This window comes from Oryx dammah, unplaced genomic scaffold (assembly GCF_014754425.2).
Source record: "Oryx dammah isolate SB20612 unplaced genomic scaffold, SCBI_Odam_1.1 HiC_scaffold_29, whole genome shotgun sequence".
Lineage (NCBI taxonomy): Eukaryota > Metazoa > Chordata > Mammalia > Artiodactyla > Bovidae > Oryx > Oryx dammah.
Window position 1 is genome coordinate 106,778,254 of NW_024070213.1, and position 19,708 is coordinate 106,797,961.

A 19,708-nucleotide genomic window follows, 5' to 3' on the forward strand; every position below is an offset into this window, starting at 1 on the left:
TTAAACCTCACTCATTGTAGCAGACAGGCAAGGTGGTACATTATTGTTGCCCTAATAACACGGACAGTTTACTGAAAATGTCCTGTGATAAGAAAGTTGACAAAGGTTTTTTCTGTGATGAAGTTGATGGTAGCATGTTTTTAGAAATATTTTCAGGAAATTTTTCTATGTCTGTGTCGTCTTTACTCTGCACTTTAGATCTTTGAGGTCTCAAACGAGAACAGATCCAAAACATTTCCCAAGAGAAACTTACAGCTAGTCTTGCAAGTGTGTCTGGAGACCAGCTCAGAAAACAGTGTGATGCCTTACTTCAGCTTCTCGTCTTTCATAGTAAAATGCCAACCCTGCATCCATTCTTTAATACCAGCAATCAAAGCCCTCATCAGGGAGTGTCTGCTACCCCAAGCAGAGCTGAGAAGAAAATGACATTCAGAGATCATTCATGGAACACACTAACTACTAAATATTTTAAGTTCTGTACACAAATCAATCATTATAGAAAGGCAAGGCATTTACCCCCTGGCTGAACTGTGCTTTAATTCTTGAACTTGCCTAAAGTCTTTTTTCTTTTTTTAAAGAAATAATCACTGTTAATAATATTTGCATTTTCAGCAAACTTGATGACATTTCCTGTTTTGTTACATAAGTGTTCCCTGTGTTAAATCTTTCATGAAATATTTCCCTTAGAACATATTATATTAATCTATATTCTTGAAGAATTATAATATGATGGGAAAAGACCTTCTGATTTTGAAATAAAAAATAAACATACCTATTTAAACTTAAATATGAATATACTATATGCACATAGTATATAACTGAATATATATTTCATCTGTGTAGAGCACTGAAAGATAAACATCTGATTAATTCATGAATATTTTAAGAGAAATATTTAGAACACCAAAATGCTCAAAGTATATTATAGAAGAGCATCTAATTATTTTAATATTGTACAAATATTATAGTGTACTTTTAAGCAAATAACATTTTCAAGTTTCTTTTAGACAATCTTCTCTTGGAACTTATCAAAATTCTAAAAATGCATAATAAAATAATTCAGCATTATTTTTCTCTTCTGTTTCAGTGTGTAATAAACTATTATTAGAGTTACATAATACAAAATTATGGGGGAATACAGAATTATCATTATGAATGTCCACTACCAAAATAAAGGCAACTGAAAGCAATAAAGGTATGGGGAGTTGAAAATATGCCAGTTTAAAAGCTTAGTAATATATAAGCATCTTTGGGAGACTTTGTTTGTCTCCCCATAAACTGTCACATTCTGATTTAGGATTGTTTGTGAAATGAATCTAGTCAGTAATGGGCCAAGATATCACTATACCCTTTCTCTTATAAATCACAGCAATTTACTCAGTAGGAATGATCTATCCTTATTCTCTCATTCCCCATAATCCAATCACTTCCTCTCATAAGCACTTGTCCCCTGGTTTTCACAATAATGCATTTTCTGTAACTAACAACCATCATTTCCTGATTATCATGCTTCTATCCTTGCACAGGAATGTGGGTCCTCTCTGGGTCAGGGTCACCTTTCCCATCCATCTGTGTCCCCCTGTTAAGTGTGTTAGCTGAAAGGGGAGTCTGGATACACCATCATTTTGCCTAGTTCGTATAAAAGTTTGAGTGCCCCCAAGTCTATGCCACTTTGATTAAGAACCATCAAGTTTTGGTGTGTCTAATACTGTGCTTTCAGAATAAGCACATTCAAAGGCTTTTTAGTAACTTTGCCGGCAGCAGATCCCTGTAGATTTAATGATGAAAACGTTGTAGAAAATTCTCTGTGGTTTTAAATGCATGCTGCAGTGACCTTCCTAAAGAATAAACATATATAAATAAAGGACAGCAGCTCACAAGACAAAAAATCTTGAGTTCCATACACATTATGATTCAAACTACCCACACATCTATTTGAATTTAAGTTCAACTTAAGTTTATTTAAAGGTCCTTCACTCCAGGGTATTTTAGGATTTGGTACACTGGACCACCAGAGTCCTAGCTGCTGTCATCACTAAATGAAGGACTCCCATTCTTTCTTAGCTTATACAAGTATTAACCACCTCTAAGACTGTAACTTGCCATACCTGGAAGAATTTGCTTTAAGTTTTACATGCCTCTCAGGTCTAAGGGGAATCTCACTGGCTGGGTGGTTTGGGTGGATTCCTTACATTTTAAACAATTCAGGGCATCAAGAGCCCTGAAAGAGTTCAGCAGTGAAACTGACCATATTGATGTGGGCCAAGAGCATCTCAGGACATATCCCACTGGTTACAATGCTGCACTAGTTGGCTATCCTTCCTGGTGATGAATGTTTCCCTAGAGCCGAGTGACTTCACTGCCCAGTATGAGACACTGCTGCTGGTGGGTGAAATATTTCCAACCATTTTACAAGACTGATTTTGTTCCAGGAGGAGCTAGATTTCCCAACAGCAAGATGGTAGCACAAAGGGCAAATATTACACGTGTAAGAATCTGACCTACTAGACTGATGAGTACTGAGGATGATTCGTAGATGCCTACAGTATTAGACCTCATTGTAGGACTATTTTCTTTGATGCTGAATGAGTAATTTTCTGAATCATTTCATACTGGCTTAAGTGGGAAAAAAATAGAAAATACCAAAAAACCCTTACTTCCAATACTAGCCATGCCAGGTAAGAATGAAAATATTCTCATATTAGTTCCATTGCTTTTATAATAAGATAATATGAGTTTTTCTAGAATTGCATTATGTTTACAAAACAACTGTTTATAACAGTGGTTCTCAAAATGTGGTCTCCACAATAGCAGCATCAATATTACCTGGGAAGTTGTCAGAAAAGCAGATTCTGAGATCACATCCCTTACCTACTGAATCAGATGTGGGGAGGGCTCAGCACTCCATGGTTTAACAAGTCCTCCTAACAATTCTAATGCCTGGGGTATAAGTTTAAGAGCCACTGCTCTATACTATCAATGTACAACTGGAAAAAGCTGTGGCATGGGCCCTTCAGATTAGAACTCTTGATAACAAGGATGGAAAGGCGGATTAAACTATTGCTTCTGTGAAGACTAGGGATGTAGTTAGAGGTGAAGGGCTTGGGAGCTGGTGATGAACATGGAAATGTGCATCCAGCCAACAGACACTCCACACACTGGCTCCTTGTATCTTTCATGTATTTTAATTCTGGATGAACTATATAGAGCATTCTACCTACCATCACTCCCTTCTATTTCTAAAGTTTCTAGACTAGTTAGAGGTCATCATGTTCCTTAAGAATATAAGACAACATCAGTTCTATGGTACCTTGAAGCTACATGCAGGAACCAGCTGGAATAATTTCGATAAGATCACCACAGCAAAGAGGTAGGACTGAGAAAAGTGTTGCTGCTTCATTCTCCCATGTGTTACATGTAGGTATAATCAGTTATAATAACTACCAAGGGTATAACTAAAGATAAAGAAACCAAAAATATAGCTAGAGGTCATGCGTACTAGGGCAAGTCCCATTCAATTTGTTTCAGAATGGAGACAGGTGGATTATAATTAGAAACTTGCATAGTATCTCTAGTCTTTCTTAGATTTGGTTTTCAAAGCTAGTAATATCACAAACTGATTATCCTTTAAATTTCCTTTAACTGTTTGGTTTTTAGTTACTAGCTGAAAGACATCCAGTTATTCATGCAAATGCAGACTTCTAATTATTTTTATTTATATTCTAGAAAACTTGCTTTAACAACCTAACTGGCTTAACACCCTGGGAAAACTTTTTTGACATTAAATATACAATTGGTTTCATCAAATGTATAAGCTTTTGCATGGTAAAGAAATTATAAACAAAAAGACAACCTACAGAGTGGGAGAAAATATTTGTAAATAATGTGACCAACAAGGACTTAATTTTTAAAATATACAAGCAGCTCATACAATTCAACAACAGAAAACCAAATAACTCAATTGAAAAATGGGCAGAAGACCTAAATAGACATTTCTCCAAAGAAGAAACACACATGGCCGAAAAGCATTAGAAAGGATGCTCCATATCACTAATTAATGAGAAATACAAATCAAAACTTCAATGAGGTACCACCTCACACTGGTCAGTGTGGCCATCACTGAAAACTCTATGAATAAGAAATGCTGGAAAGGATGCAGAAAAAAGGGAACCTTTCTACACTGTTAGTGGGAATATAAGCCACAGTGGAAAAAGAGCAGGGAGGTTCCTCAGCTAAAAATAGAGTTGCCATAAGATCCAGCAATCTTACTCCTGGGCATATACAGACAAAACTCTGTAATTCAAAAAGATACACACATCACTATATTCATAGCAGCACTATTCACAATAGCCAAGATATGGAAATAACCTAAATGTCCACTGACATATGACTGGATAAAGAAGCTATGGTACACGTATACTGTAGAATTTACTCAGCCATAAAAAGGATGAATGAGTGCCATTTGCAGCAACATGGATGCAACTAGAGAGTATCACACTTACATAAGCAAGAAAGAGAAAGACAAATAATATACAAAATCACTTATATGTGGAATCTAAAATATGCACAAATGAACCTATCTATGAAACAGATTTACAGACATAGATGTGGTTACCAAGTGCGAGGGGATTGGTGGAAGGATGAAGTGGGAGGTTGGAGTAAGCAGATGTAAGCTATTATATATAGAATAGATAAACAAGGTCCTACTGTATAGCACAGATAACTATATTAAATATCATATGATAAATACTAGAAAAGAATATGAAAAAGAATACATACATACATGCATAACTGAGTCACTTTGCTATTCAGTACAGTTGCTCAGTCGTGTCTGACTCTTTGTGACCCCATGAATTGCAGCACGCCAGGCCTCCCTGTCCATCACCATCTCCTGGAGTTCACTCAGACTCACGTCCATCGAGTCCATGATGCCATCCAGCCATCTCATCCTCGGTCATCCCCTTCTCCTCCTGCCCCCAATCCCTCCCAGCATCAGAGTCTTTTCCAATGAGTCAACTCTTCACATGAGGCGTCCAAAGTACTGGTGCTTCAGCTTCAGCATCATTCCTTCCAAAGAAATCCCAAGGTTGATCTTCAGAATGAACTGGTTGGATCTCCTTGCAGTCCAAGGGACTCTCAAGAGTCTTCTCCAACACCACAGTTCAAAAGCATCAATTCTTCGGCGCTCAGCCTTCTTCACAGTCCAACTCTCACATCCATACATGACCACAGGAAAAACCATAGCCTTGACTAGACGGACCTTAGTCGGCAAAGTAATGTCTCTGCTTTTGAATATACTATCTAGGTTGGTCATAACTTTTCTTCCAAGGAGTAAGCTTCTTTTAATTTCATGGCTGCAGTCACCATCTGCAGTGATTTTGGAGCCCCGCAAAATAAAGTCTGACACTGTTTCTACTGTTTCCCCATCTATTTCCCATGAAGTGATGGGACCAGATGCTATGATCTTTACTGTACGGCAGACATTTTTAAAATTTATTTTTAATTGGATAATTGTTTCATAATATTGTCTTGGTTTCTGCCGTATATCAACATGAATCAGCCATCGGTATACATGTATCCCCTCCCATTTGAACCTCCCTCTCACCCCATCCCACCCTTCTAGGTTGTCACAGAGCACCAGATTTGAGTTCCCTATATCATACGCAAATTTCCGCTGGCTATCTAATTTTACATATGGTAATGTATATGTTTCAATGCTACTCTCTCAGTTTGTCCTACCCTCTTTTTCCCCCACTGTTTCCACAAATCTATTCTCTGTGTCTTGTATAGCAGAAATTAATGCAACATTGCAAACCAACTATACTTCAATAAAAACTTTAAAATTAGAGTTGAATGCTTTATTATATAGTTTAATTTTATATGCATGCTGTAATTTCCTTTAAATTATGATCTTGCCTATCTTCCCTTTGTAATCCTATTTAACATATTCCACCTCTTAGTTCTTTTCACACCACCATGAGGCTTTGCTAGTCAAGATCTAAGAGTACAAGCTCTATCTTAGAAATGAATGAGGCTCATGAATAAACTGATGTGTATAAAGATCTCAGACTAATACCAGCACATAGTAAACCCTTGCTAAGCTCAGTTACTGCTGTCATTATTAACTATCCAGCCAAGGGGTCTCAGCTCAGTTACTGGGCCCAACTAAAAAGTGCCCTACCCTACCAGACATAGCAATCCTATACTTTCTTCAGGAATGGGAGTTTCCTGTAGTCAAATCCCTAATTCTTCTATAAATGCAGAAGAAAAGAGAGCTGAAAATTTGTTAACTCAGGGCCTAATACTAAGGCAGCCCCAAACTGAAGTTAATGACCAGAAATCACAAAGAATTAAACTTATTTCACAATTCTTTCTGAACCAAGAGAAAGAAGATTCTCAGAAAAGTCAAAATAAATTAAATTCAATATGAGATTAGAAGTTTGAGATGAGAAAGTAGGAGAATTCATCAAATTAATAAAAGATAAAATACTGCTAAATATTATTGGGAGAAACATTTTTTTCTCCTTTTATCCTTTTGATAAACCAGATTTTCTATAACACTGATGATTTAGAAAAAAATACAATAATCATTAACATACCAACAAAAGAAGAGCTTATTGCCAATAAACCAGAATTTGAGCATATTTCAGATTATCTAGGAGCAAACAGTGTTGTATATCTGTCAGTAGAAGGACTGGTTTCATCTGTACAAGAAGGAATAACACTGAAAACACAGAGAGTGAAAAAGCAAGACATTATGGTTCAAGAAAATGGGAATGGTCTGGCATGTTTTGAAAACAATGGTCATTGTACAAAGGAAGATATTATGATTCAAGAAAATGAGAATGGTCTGGAATGTTTTGAAAAGAATGATCATTGTACAGCTTGTCTGACTGGAAAATACCCTGTGGAATTGGAATGGTAGCTGCCAGGGGCAGACGTCATATTTCAGGACACAAGAGTTGGTGAAGAAGTTGTCGTGGTTATACCTTCATTTACTGTTACTCAGTTGGTGCAGTGTGAAATGCCACATGCTTGTACGTTCTGAGATTGTTTTTTTCTGAAAAGGATACAAAATTGCTATGATTTATTCAGTACTCCTGGATAAATACTTTGGTATTAGGTAGGAACTTGGATGATCCTTTCAGTTTTATTCAGTACTGTTATTTTTTAGAGATCATGTACATTTCAGATCATCAGCAGTAACGTAGCAGATAGGTGAATTTCTGTTTTAGAGAGGATTGCCAGGTATTATACTCTCACAGGTTCTTAGGAAATTCTGTGGAATGTTTAAGAGTTACTGAAATTCATTTATGGAATATTTTCATGGAGAAGGAAATGGCAACCCACTCCAGTGTTCTTGCCTGGAGAATCCCAGGGACGGGGGAGCCTGGTGGGCTGCTGTCTATGGGGTGGCACAGAGTCAGACACGACTGAAGCGACTTAGCTTAGCTTATCCTTTTAGCGATTTTTAGCATTTTTACTGAAAAACATATTCTACATGCTTATGTAATAGGATTTCAAAATATTTTTATTTATATTCTGGAAAACTGTTAATAACCTGACAAATGTTCTTTTAAATTATATATACAGTTGAATCCTTTAAAAATAATTTTATATAATCACTATGTTCTTTAAACTATGATTTCACCTAAATATCCTTTCTAAACATATTTAGCAGCCCAAATTTAGACATTGTTCTCCTTTGCCTTCTTCATGAACTATCAACCTATTATATTCCACTTCATAAATTCATTAACAATTTATAATCTCAGCTAATTATTTAGATACTGTTAAAACTTCAATTCACTCTGAAACTTATGAAGAAATTATTTTCTTTCACGGTTTAAAATCCTCAATTTATGGCCATACTTCTTCCCTGTAAGCAGTAATTCATACTTATGTTAATGAAAAAACACATATCAACAATATAAAATATACTGATTTTGAGAAAAAGAAGCTGAACATGTCACACGTGAATAGAAACTGACTGGGAGAATTTTAATTTTGACAGGCACCATGCAAATATTTGAAAGACAATTTGACAAAAATAAAATTTGAAGAAAATGAGTATGAATGATTTTGCAGTGGAGAATTTTGACATTGAAATACTTTCACATTAAAGTCAATGCCTTCCTTGAGTCCAAATGCCACATTCATTCAGTCTTAAATACTGAGTAGGCATAAAGAGCAGAAACATACATAAGACATCATCACTGGTCAGCTCTGTCTTTAAGGAGCTCAGAGTTCCACAGAAGAGGTAAATAATTATGTTGTAATAGGTTCAGTGTTTAGAAACAACTTTTGGAAGGTGGGAGTAGAAAGAGGAATTGACAGAAGGCTTTGCAGAGGAGATATTTGGTGTGAAACATAAAGAAAAGGCCTTTTGGTCTCCAAAAGTGGACAGGAAGGACAGTAAGAAAGAGCAGCAAAGATTCTGGAGCACAACGGGGAAACAGTGAGGGGTATGTATGGAATATAAGCAAAAATCAGAGGTAATCTTATCAGTTCAGTTCAGTCGCTCAGTCATGTCTGACTCTGCGACCCCATGAATTGCAGCACACCAGGCCTCCCTGTCCATCACCAACTCCTGGAGTTCAGTTAAACTCACATCTATCGAGTTAGTGATGCCATCTAGTCATCTCATCCTCTGTCGTCCCCTTCTCCTCCTGTCCCCAATCCAAGCATCAGGGTCTTTTCCAATGAGTCAACTCTTTGCGTGAGGTGGCCAAAGTACTGGAGTTTCAGCTTTAGCATCAGTCCTTCCAATGAATATTCAGGACTGATTTCCTTTAGGATAGATTGGATCTCCTTGCAGTCCAAGGGCTCTTAAGAGTCTTCTTCAACACAATTCACAAGCATCAATTCTTCAGTGATCAGCTCTTTATAGTCCAACTCTCACATACATACATGACTACTGGAAAAACCATAGCTTTGACTAGATGGACCTTTGTTGGCAAAGTAATGACTCTGCTTTTTACTCAGCTGTCTAGGTTGGTCATAACTTTTCTTCCAAGGAGTAAGCATCTTTTAATTTCATGGCTGCAGTCACCATCTGCAGTGATTTTGGTAGTCTTATAGAGCATATCAAAAGGAAACAGAAAACCACCAAAGATTTTAGAGAAATAACAAATAGGTATATTCAAAATCTAGGTTTAGGTGGAGGGTAGAGAAAATGAGAACAGAAAGACCATTTAGATATTTTTTTGTAATAATCTATGAGGTGTATTTTAACAGTATGAATTTAGAGACCCTTAACAGAGAAACCTAAAAAAATTCAAGAAATATTTAGAAGGGAAATTTGGTTCAGGTATGGACTGAGGAGTGGGGATGGCTAAAAAGAATTAAGAATGATTCCTAGATCCCTCACTTGAACACTTAGATGAACAATGTATAATACACTGAAACAGGGAACATCTAGGAGAAGGCATGCAGTAGGGCAGGAAGAATAGTAATATGGGGTTCCAGACACCTCTGGAAACCTAACTGGTCATACTAGTAACTTCAATCTATAGTTTAGGGGAGAGAGATGTCATCTTGAATTACACATTCGGGAGCCTTGGGTAACTAACTTAGAAGATTTTTGACAGCAACTAATTAATTTTGCAGAAGTACAACCATCATGTCTAGAATAAATTATATTCGCTTCCTCTACTGGCAACAGGATAGAGCCTATTGTAAAAACCGACTGCCACCAATTGGGCTTCTTCATGTCATGAGTTATCTTTTCCTATTTATGGCTGACATCTCTTATCAGCCATAATTGCCTCTTTATAGAAAGTAGAATATCTCCCTCTATTATGATAGCATTCACACTGTAAGTTCATTACACCATTTAGAAGATATTAAGAAAAACAACTGAATATATAATAATGCATCAACAATCTCTCATTTTTTAAAATGTTAAAGAGTGCTTTGCCCTCTATTTGGCTTTCTTCTTTTTAAATCATAAAGTTGCATTCCTTGGAAGCTTCTTTGATGAGGCATGTTTTCCTAAATTTTTTTTTTTAGCCTAACAGATGTTTGGGTAGTTAAAATTCCTCATGAGTATGGTATCCCGTGGTTTTCACAACCTAAGCGCTACCCCAGGAATTTTCCTTTCTTGCTGGTTTCCAGTCTTGGTGGTCTATAGGAGATGCACATTATGAGAGTCCCATTTCATTCCATACTAATTTCACACCCCCACTCTTCTAAAATCGTACATTTCCTCAGCATTATAAGCTCCTATTGTGGACCGCAGAGAAATTTAACAACTTTCCATTCTCTATTCCTCCCCCCCACACAACTAATATCCCTTTTGAGTCTAAGTTTAATCAAGAGAAGTAAGAGATGAGTAAAATAATCTGGAAGACTTTCATGTTTCAAGTTAAATATTTCTGCCACTTGTAATTTCTGTGCTTATGTTTGTAGCTATGCATACTCAGTGTGAAGAAGAGAGCAATAGCTATTATACAGATGATTTAAGGAGAAAAGCAATTTGGCTTCAATTATCTAGATCAGAGTAGGTGGGAGAAAGAAATGTTTGCTTGGGTTGGCTGAATATTGTTACTTTTATTCACTTCAGTGTACAGAGGTAGATCCAGATTCAGAAAATAATCCAATTTAATTCTCAGCTTGCATTCTAACATTGTTCCTTGCATCTTCAATTTGAGTGCTCTTCTTTATGCACTCAGAAAGTTAATACAATATATATTCTTATTCCATAAGCCATTATAGAACATTTTATAATATTATTCCAAGTGGGTGGTCTTTTTATTTGAGCTATTCAAATGTTGAATCATTTGACCTGAAACTAGCCATCAATTACTAGGCTCCTTATCAAAGAAGGTCCAGGTTTTGATTAAGAGATTCTGGTAGTAAGTGCTTAGGCACAACTTGATACCATTAGAATAAACTGCATGAATTTTAAATACTGAGTTTATATTATTTAATGTTTTAATTCACAGAAATGACTCATTTTCATCATTTTATTTTCTTATATTATAAAATGACATAATACTTTTTTGAATCAATAACAGATAAAGATACTTAGTAAATTTCTTCATCCAGATTACCTTTTGCTTACAAAATATCTGTAATGCTTTTCAACTTTGGTATGCAGAATCAACATCTAATCCTTATTTACTTTATTTAATCTTAAAAATATTACTGCTCTTCAAGATTTTTGTTGCTTGACTATTCTAATTTCTCTTATTCTTATACAATATGTTAGCTCACTATATATACTGTCTTTTAACAATATATATATATGGTGTGTTTTCATTTTTCATATTAAATGCCACCTCAGAGCATCTCTCCTTGGCTTAATATAATAACACATTTTTTACTGTACATTTATAAAATTCATTTATCATTAGAAAAATGTTGACTTCATTTATAAAACTAAATGAAAAGTGACCAAAGTTATAACTTTCAAAGTTAATTTATTATTCCTACCCCCATATGAATACTCAGCTAAAAAGTTGTAAGTTTAAGAATGCCAGGAAAAATGTTGTCACAAATTCTAAAATATACTAATATTTTCACTTTTCTCTCTTAATCACAGTGGTAGAAACACAACTGTATTCTCTTTTCTATTTTATTGATAAACTGAATAGAAAATGAGTTCTTAAGGATAAAGAAAAAGAAAAGGGGATAAAAGTAGTATAGAAAGTCTACTTAACTATTAATATTTTTTACAGCCAGTTATTCTCTGATGGATAGTTTAAATTCTGGCAATGAGATACCAGACTAAGAGAGAGGAAAGTGTCAGATAAAATTCACACTGGTATTCCACACAAAGGTACTCTTTGGATTAGTCATCAAGTAAGGATCTGGGAGTTGGAGTGAAAAAAGCCAAGATTATCCTCTCCATTGCATCAAGAACCAACAAACTAATCAACCAACCACCAATGGCAAAGGAATACCTCCTAATAAAATGAAAAAAATAATGCTATTTAAAAAAAGGCTCACACTAATCATGAAATATTCGAAGTAGTCTATCACCATTCTTATGGCAGAAAGTGAAGAGGAGCTAAAAAGCCTCTTGATGAAAGTGAAAGAGGAGAGTGAAAAAGTTGGCTTAAAGCTCAACATTCAGAAAACAAAGATCATGGCATCCGGTCCCATCACTTCATGGGAAATAGATGGGGAAACAGTGGAAACAGTGTCAGACTTTATTTTTGGGGGCTCCAAAATCACTGCAGATGGTGACTGCAGCCATGAAATTAAAAGACACTTATTCCTTGGAAGGAAAGCTATGATCAACCTAGATAGCATATTGAAAAGCAGAGACATTACTTTGCCGACTAAGGTCCGTCTAGTCAAGGCTATGGTTTTTCCAGGAGTCATGTATGGATGTGAGAGTTGGACTGTGAAGAAGGCTGAGCGCCGAAGAATTGATGCTTTTGCACTGTGGTGTTGGAGAAGACTCTTGAGAGTCCCTTGGACTGCAAGGAGATCCAACCAGTCCATTCTGAAGGAGATCAGCCCTGGGTGTTCTTTGGAAGGAATGATGCTAAAGCTGAAACTCCAATACTTTGGCCACCTCATGCAAAGAGTTGACTCATTGGAAAAGACTTTGATGCCGGGAGGAATTGGGGCAGGAGGAGAAGGGGACGACAGAGGATGAGATGTGTGGTTGGCTTCACTGACTCAATGGACGTGAGTTTGAGTGAACTCCGGGAGTTGGTGATGGACAGGGAGGCCTGGCGTGCTGCGATTCATGGGGTCGCAAACAGTCGGACATGACTGAGTGACTGAACTGAACTGAACTGAACCACCATTCTTTAGACCAGAATGAGCAAAGTAGCACAGCAGAGAGCTGAAAATGACCAACTTCTAGTGAGTGGGTCATAGACCTTAAGGGTGGAGAGGGAGAGAAGGGACTCTGGTAGAAGCAATGACACTCAAGTGGAAAGACTCCCAAATTTTCAGGATTAAGAATGTGGGATTCTCATCTGTCAAGGCAGGAGACACAGGTTCGATCCCTGATCGAGGAAAATCCCACAGAGCCACCCAGTCCATTCGCCATAACTATTGAATGTGCTCTCGTGCCCAGGAGCTGCAACTACTGAGCCCATGAGCCACAACTACCGGAACCTGCATGCCCCAGAGCCTGTGCTGCACAACAGAGGAGCCGCCGCGATGAGAAGCCCCCGCAGCACAACCAGAGAGTAGGCCCTGCTTGCTGCACCTAGAGAAAAAAACCTGCATGGCAATGAAGACCCAACACAGCCACAAATAAATAAATAAATAAAATTATCAAAATTTGACAAAAATTTTAAGTATGTAACTTAAAAAAAAAAAAAGAATGTGGGATTTTGTAAAAATCCAACTTCCTAGTTTCCTTTACCAGCGTTTGAATTGATCAGGTAAGTCATGTAGTGCTAACCAAACATCTACCACCACCCTGTCTAGAGTGCGCAAGGAGATGAGGCATTTACAAACTCCAATTCCTGGCTCGCTGTAGGAGGAAGAAGCAGTTACTATCCAAGGGAGATGCTCAGGAGGAGGAGGGCGGGAAGCCTCAGTGGCTGCAGATGTACAGGCATACGGTCTATTTTAACCCAAGTAAGTAATGTGAAGTGTGAGTCACCCAGTCGTGCCTGACTCTTTGCAACCTATGGAGCCCACCAAGCTCCTCTGTCCATGGGATTCTCCAGACAAGAATACTGGAGTGGGTAGCCATTCCCTTCTCCAGGGGATCTTCCCAGCCCAGGGACCGAACTCAGGTCTTCTGCATTGCAGGCAGACCCTTTCCTATCTGAGCCACCAGGGAAGCCCATTTTAACCAAAGGTAGCAAATTAGTTGCCCACAGGCCAGATCTGGACTACTGACGTGTCTGGTTTGAAAAGCTGAAAGTTTTTACATTTAAAACAACTTGTTACAACAAGAAGTTGAGTATTTTCACCATAAAAAATTTAGCTTTCCTATTTCTCTGAACACATCCTACATCCTAATAGCATGACTTCTCTGTAAGACAGTAATCAGCCAGGACTGAGTAGTGGTTGCCCCATAGACAGCACCTTTTGTTAATTTGCCATGGTTTTCACCTCTCTCAATCACCTTACATCAGCAGTCTGCTTCATTCATTACGGTGCTTGTATGACATCTTCAGTAACAGTTGTCCCTGTGACTTTAACATATATTAATTCAGTGTCCCATTCTTCTCTCACTTGTAATTCTGATTATTGTTATTGGCTGAAGCAACTAAAATTCCTCACTTTACCTATGTTCTAATCTCTAAGCATCTGTTTCTTTCTGTTGTCTAGTCACTTAGATTGTAAGAGTTATTTCTTCTCAAAGTTAAAAGAGTAAACATAACTATACTTATTGACTAAACAGCTTGATTTTTTTCCCCCATATTTTCCTTTTGTTTGTTATGGCATTGTCATCCTCTCTATTCCCTGCTTTGGAGAACAGTTCATGCTCCCTCATCCATTTTAACTTATTCAATCAAGTTTGACTCCTTTAGGAGATATTTATGGAGTGCCTACTATTGCCAGGTACCATTCTAGGCAACAAGGAAATAGTAATGATCAAGACAAATTCTAAAAATAAGCTAATACATAAAAATAAAAATGATCAGGTAATTATAAATTTTCATTAAGATGATATTCTTGGAATACAATGCATAGCTCTTTTAGATTGGGTGGTCAGGGAAATTCATTCTGAGTAGGAATCATTCAAGCAGAAGTATACATTATAAAAAGCTGCTCATGCAAAGATGGACACGGAAAAGCACTCCAATGCAAAGGAACAGGGCATGCAAAGCCCCAAGTTCTAGGACTTCAGTGTGTTCAAGCAACACAAAAATTATCCAGTATGAGTGGAGGATAATGGGAATATGATAATGAGGATATGATAGTGAGATATCATAATGAGATAATGAGAATATGATAATGAAGATAATAAGGATAAAGGGGAAATGATAATGGATGAGGTTAGAGAGTTAGGTAAGAGTCAAGTCACATAAGGGCTTTGTTGAACATATTAAGAAATTTGAATTGTATTCCAAGAGCAATGGCGATTCATTGAAAAGCTTTATACAAGCAAGTGACATCATATGATTTACATCTTAAAAGATGAGTATGAAAGCCAAGGAGGTCAGTTAGGTTAAGGCAGTGGTAGCAGTAAAGAAGGACAGGACTAATAGTAATGCAAAAGGAGGGATGCGTTTAGACAGTATGGTAAAAATAAGTCACTAGCGGAGTAGAGGAGGAAAAGAACAGTGCAAGATTCTCCTTTTCTACATTTGGATACTGAGAAGCCTTAGTGTTTAGATCACATTAATTTTGAGAGGATATTAGACACATCTGCCCAATGATGTCAGTTCATCAGGTACATATACTGATTAGGTTCTAGGGAGCAGTCAGACCTAAAAATAGATATTTGAGAATGATCACTATATGGTTAGTTCAGTCGCTCAGTCGTGTCCGACTCTTTGCGACCCCATGAATCGCAGCACGCCAGGCCTCCCTGTCCATCACCAACTCCCGGAGTTCACTCAAACTCACTTCCATCGAGGCGGTGATGCCATCCAGCCATCTCATCCTCTGTTGTCCCCTTCTCCTCCTGCCCCCAATCCCTCCAGCATCAGAGTATTTTCCAAAGAGTCAACTCTTCGCATGAGGTGGCCAAAGTACTGGAGTTTCAGCTTTAGCATCATTCCTTCCAAAGAACACCCAGGACTGATCTCCTTTAGAATGGACTGGTTGGATCTCCTTGCAGTCCAAGGGACTCTCAAGAGTCTTCTCCAACACCACAGTGCAAAAGCATCAATTCTTCGGTGCTCAGCTTTATTCACAGTCCAACTCTCACATCCATACATGACCACAGGAAAAATCATAGCCTTGACTAGATGGACCTTTGTTGGCAAAGTTATGTCTCTGCTTTTTAATATGCTATGTAGGTTGGTCATAACTTTCCTTCCAAGAAGTAAGTATCTTTTAATTTCATGGCAGCAGTCACCATCTGCAGTGATTTTGGAGCCCCCCAAAATAAAGTCTGACACTGTTTCCCCATCTATTTGCCATGAAGTGATGGGACCAGATGCTGTGATCTTCGTTTTCTGCAAGTTGAGCTTTAAGCCAACTTCTTCACTCTCCTCTTTCACTTTCATCAAGAGGCTTTTGAGTTCCTCTTCACTTTCTGCCATAAGGGTGGTGTCATCTGCATATCTGAGGTTATTGATATTCCTCCCGGCAATCTTGATTCCAGCTTGTGTTTCTTCCAGTCCAGTGTTTCTCATGATGTACTCTGCATAGAAGTTAAATAAGCAGGGTGACAATATACAGCCTTGACGCACTCCTTTACCTTTTTGGAACCAGTCTGTTGTTCCATGTCCAGTTCTAACTGCTGCTTCCTGACCTGCCTATAGGTTTCTCAAGAGGCAGGTTAGGTGGTCTGGTATTCCCATCTCTTGAAGAGTTTTCCAGTTTATTGTGATCCACACAGTCGAACGCTTTAGCATAGTCAATAAAGCAGAAATACATGTTTTTCTGAAACTCTCTTTCTTTTTCCATGATCCAGCGGATGTTGGCAATTTGATCTCTGGTTCCTCTGCCTTTCCTAAAACCAGCTTGAACATCTGGAAGTTCACAGTTCACGTATTGCTGAAGCCTGGCTTGGAGAATTTTGAGCATTACTTTACTAGCGTGTGAGATGAGCGCAACTGTGTGGTAGTTTGAGCATTCTTTGGCATTGCCTTTCTTTGGGATTGGAATGAAAACTGACTTTATCCAGTCCTGCGGCCACTGCTGAGTTTTCCAAATTCGCTGGCATATTGAGTGCAGCACTTTCACAGCATCATCTTTCAGGATTTGAAATAGCTCAGCTGGAATTCCATCACCTCCACTAGCTTTGTTCATAGTGATGCTTTCTAAGGCCCACTTGTCTTCACATTCCTGGATGTCTGGCTCTAGGTGAGTGATCACACCATCATGATTATCTGGGTCATGAAGATCTTTTTTGTATAGTTCTTCTGTGTATTCTTGCCACCTGTTCTTACTATATAAGGAGACTTTAAAGCCATAGGACGGGATAAAGTCTCTTACGGTAAGATCTCCTAGGTATTATGCATTGATAAAGAAAAGAGCCAACCATGTATCTTTGAACACTCCAACATTTAGATTTGAAAAATGAGAAAGAGAGAGAATAAGCAAAGGAAACTGAGAAAGAGCTATCAGGGAGGTAAGAGAAAAGCCAGTGGGCAGACCTTACAGAAACCGAGTCCAAGTGCCCCAGAGGAGAGCGTGGACAATCGTACTGAAGGCTGAGTTGTCTGGATTCTATCACAAATGCTTAACTGCATTAACAAACATTCATTGAATATTCACTATACCAACATTATTCTAGGTACCCTTGGGAATAGTAACAAGAGACACATTTAGTGACCCCCCCAAAAAATAAAAGCTCTGGATCAAAGTTTATTTCACTGTTTATAAAGATCTACAATAGCATCAATGAAATTCCATGTGCATGTGTATGAATGTGTGTGTGTGTGTGTGTGTGCACGCACGCACGCATGCACGTAAGCCTACAATCACTGACAAGGTGGTAAAGCCTGACTTAAAAGCAGCAGAGCTTCCAGATATGAAGGGAAAATGTAGGCAAAGCCAAAGGGTACTCAGTGGCCATCAGTTCAGCCTGATGAGAAGCCACAGAGAAGACCATAATGCTTCGTTGCAATGTAAGACTCTATGACCTTGATACAATTCTGCAGTTTGAGAAAAGCCCTAATAATGGCTGAAATTGAATTTCCTATTAGGATTCAATTCAATAAAAATTAAATGCTATGATGGTGATGATGTTATTTAAGCAAGTAGGGCAACCAGTTAATTTAAAAATATAAATCTAATGTAACAAGAGCAATCTTTACCTCTATTCTGAATGACTTCTATGGAAAAACATTTAAAGAGATTTTTCTTGAATCCAAAATTAATATATACATACATACACAGGACAATACTTACGACCAGGCAGGGTTTGGGTAGATATCCAATTTGAAGCATTGCCATAGCCAGCATTGGTGCTGGCAGCCACTTGGAATCTATACCATCTAAATTTCTTCAATCCATATACTGTCTCTTCAGTTAGGTCAGCTTCATAGAGGTACTGAATTTTTTGATGTTCAACACATTCTTCAGAGTCCCATTCTCTGCATCTTTTAGCCCGAAGCTGAGTGGTAATCTTGTAGTTTTGGAAGTAGCCAAAGATAGTGTCAGGTCTCATCCATGTCAATGTTGCACTAGTTGACTGAACATTAGAAAAAGCAATATTCATGGGAACACTGGGAACTAAAAATTAAAGGGAAAAAATGAAAAAAAATAGAATTACTGAACACTGTGTAAATGGGATGAAGAAACAGGATTTACAAAAAATTTTTTTTATTATGCACATAGTGGTGATCTCTTATTACAACTGCCCTTAGATTAATACGTCCACATTTATTTAGCAGAAACTTAAGGTGATGCTTCAGAGAGTAATGATTCTAAGGGCTAGGGGACAAAACAATTGTGATATTTTTATTTCTAATTTTGCTCCCAAATTTACTCACAAGTTGCTTATAAAAACTTACTTTAGTTCCTTATATAAACACTGGTACAAAGGAAAATTGCATGCTTATATAATCCTATGTATTTTCAGAGGTATGGTCTGAGTTTTACTATTTAATTCCCAAGAAAGACATTCTTATATTTAAATGACTAGATAGATATAAGCACATCTTACAGTAAATGCTGATTCTAAAATAAAGAAACATTATTGACTGAATTAATAATTATATAATTGGGTAATTTTTATTTTATGTTGCATATATTTAAAATTAGTAAAACTCTTTCTAGAACATCATCAACCACACTGACATTGACACACACAGAATAAGGTATCATCTACAATAATATGGTCCTACTTGGGATCATTATCAGATTTCACATTATCTACTGGTTTACTATATGCATACTACATGTCAGGCTCTCGGGCTGGTGTTAGGAAATCAAAATACACAGGCTTATGTTTTGTTTTCAAGTAGCCACTTATTAGACAAGAAATGTAAGTGTATTATAGTGGGAAATATAAAAGAACAATGACTTCAGTGACACGAGCTTCTTCAGCCATGCCTGTCCTTACATGCGTGCAAGGACCTTCGCTCAGAAGGCTGAGATAGGAATGATAACAATGATTTGTATGAAAATTACACTATTCATAAAAACATTATGTTAATGTATGCATTAAAGATAAAGTTAAAAAAATAAATGAGTTAGAAAATTATTCATTAAAAACTCATTCATTCCTAAACATATCACATTCAGATTTCAGTAAATACCCCCACCAAAGAAGCCCGACAAAACAGACAGTATTTTGCATGACGATTGCATGAGTACGTGCTCAGTCTCTAAGTTGTATCTGACTCTTCGCGACCCCATGGACTGTAGCCCACCAGGCTCCTCTGCCCATGGAATTTCCCAGGGAGGAATACTAGAGTGGGTTGCCATGTCCTTCTCCAGATCTTCCTGACCCAGAGATCAAACCCATATCTCCTGCATTGGCAGGAGGATTCTTTACCACTGAGCCACCAGGGAAGCCCGCATGATGATTACTGTTATGGAAAAAAATAAAAAAGGGAAGAAGAGTTCCCAAGGATAGCAAAATTTTAAGCTGAGTCGTCAGAGAGAAAGCCTCACTGACGAGGAGACATGAAGTTCCTGATGAAGGTAGGGAAGCTAA

General features: G+C 37.5%; 1 protein-coding gene across 1 annotated transcript in view; it reads right to left on the reverse strand.

Annotated features, from left to right (window-relative positions):
• The window catches only part of PTPRQ (protein tyrosine phosphatase receptor type Q), a 239,820-nt gene that overhangs the window by 99,041 nt on the left and 121,071 nt on the right, over window positions 1-19,708 (reverse strand). Inside the window, exon 26 of the mRNA XM_040234499.1 lies at window positions 17,956-18,279. Within this exon, the coding sequence (XP_040090433.1) occupies window positions 17,956-18,279 (324 nt within the window). The remainder of the gene's footprint in view (window positions 1-17,955; window positions 18,280-19,708) is intronic.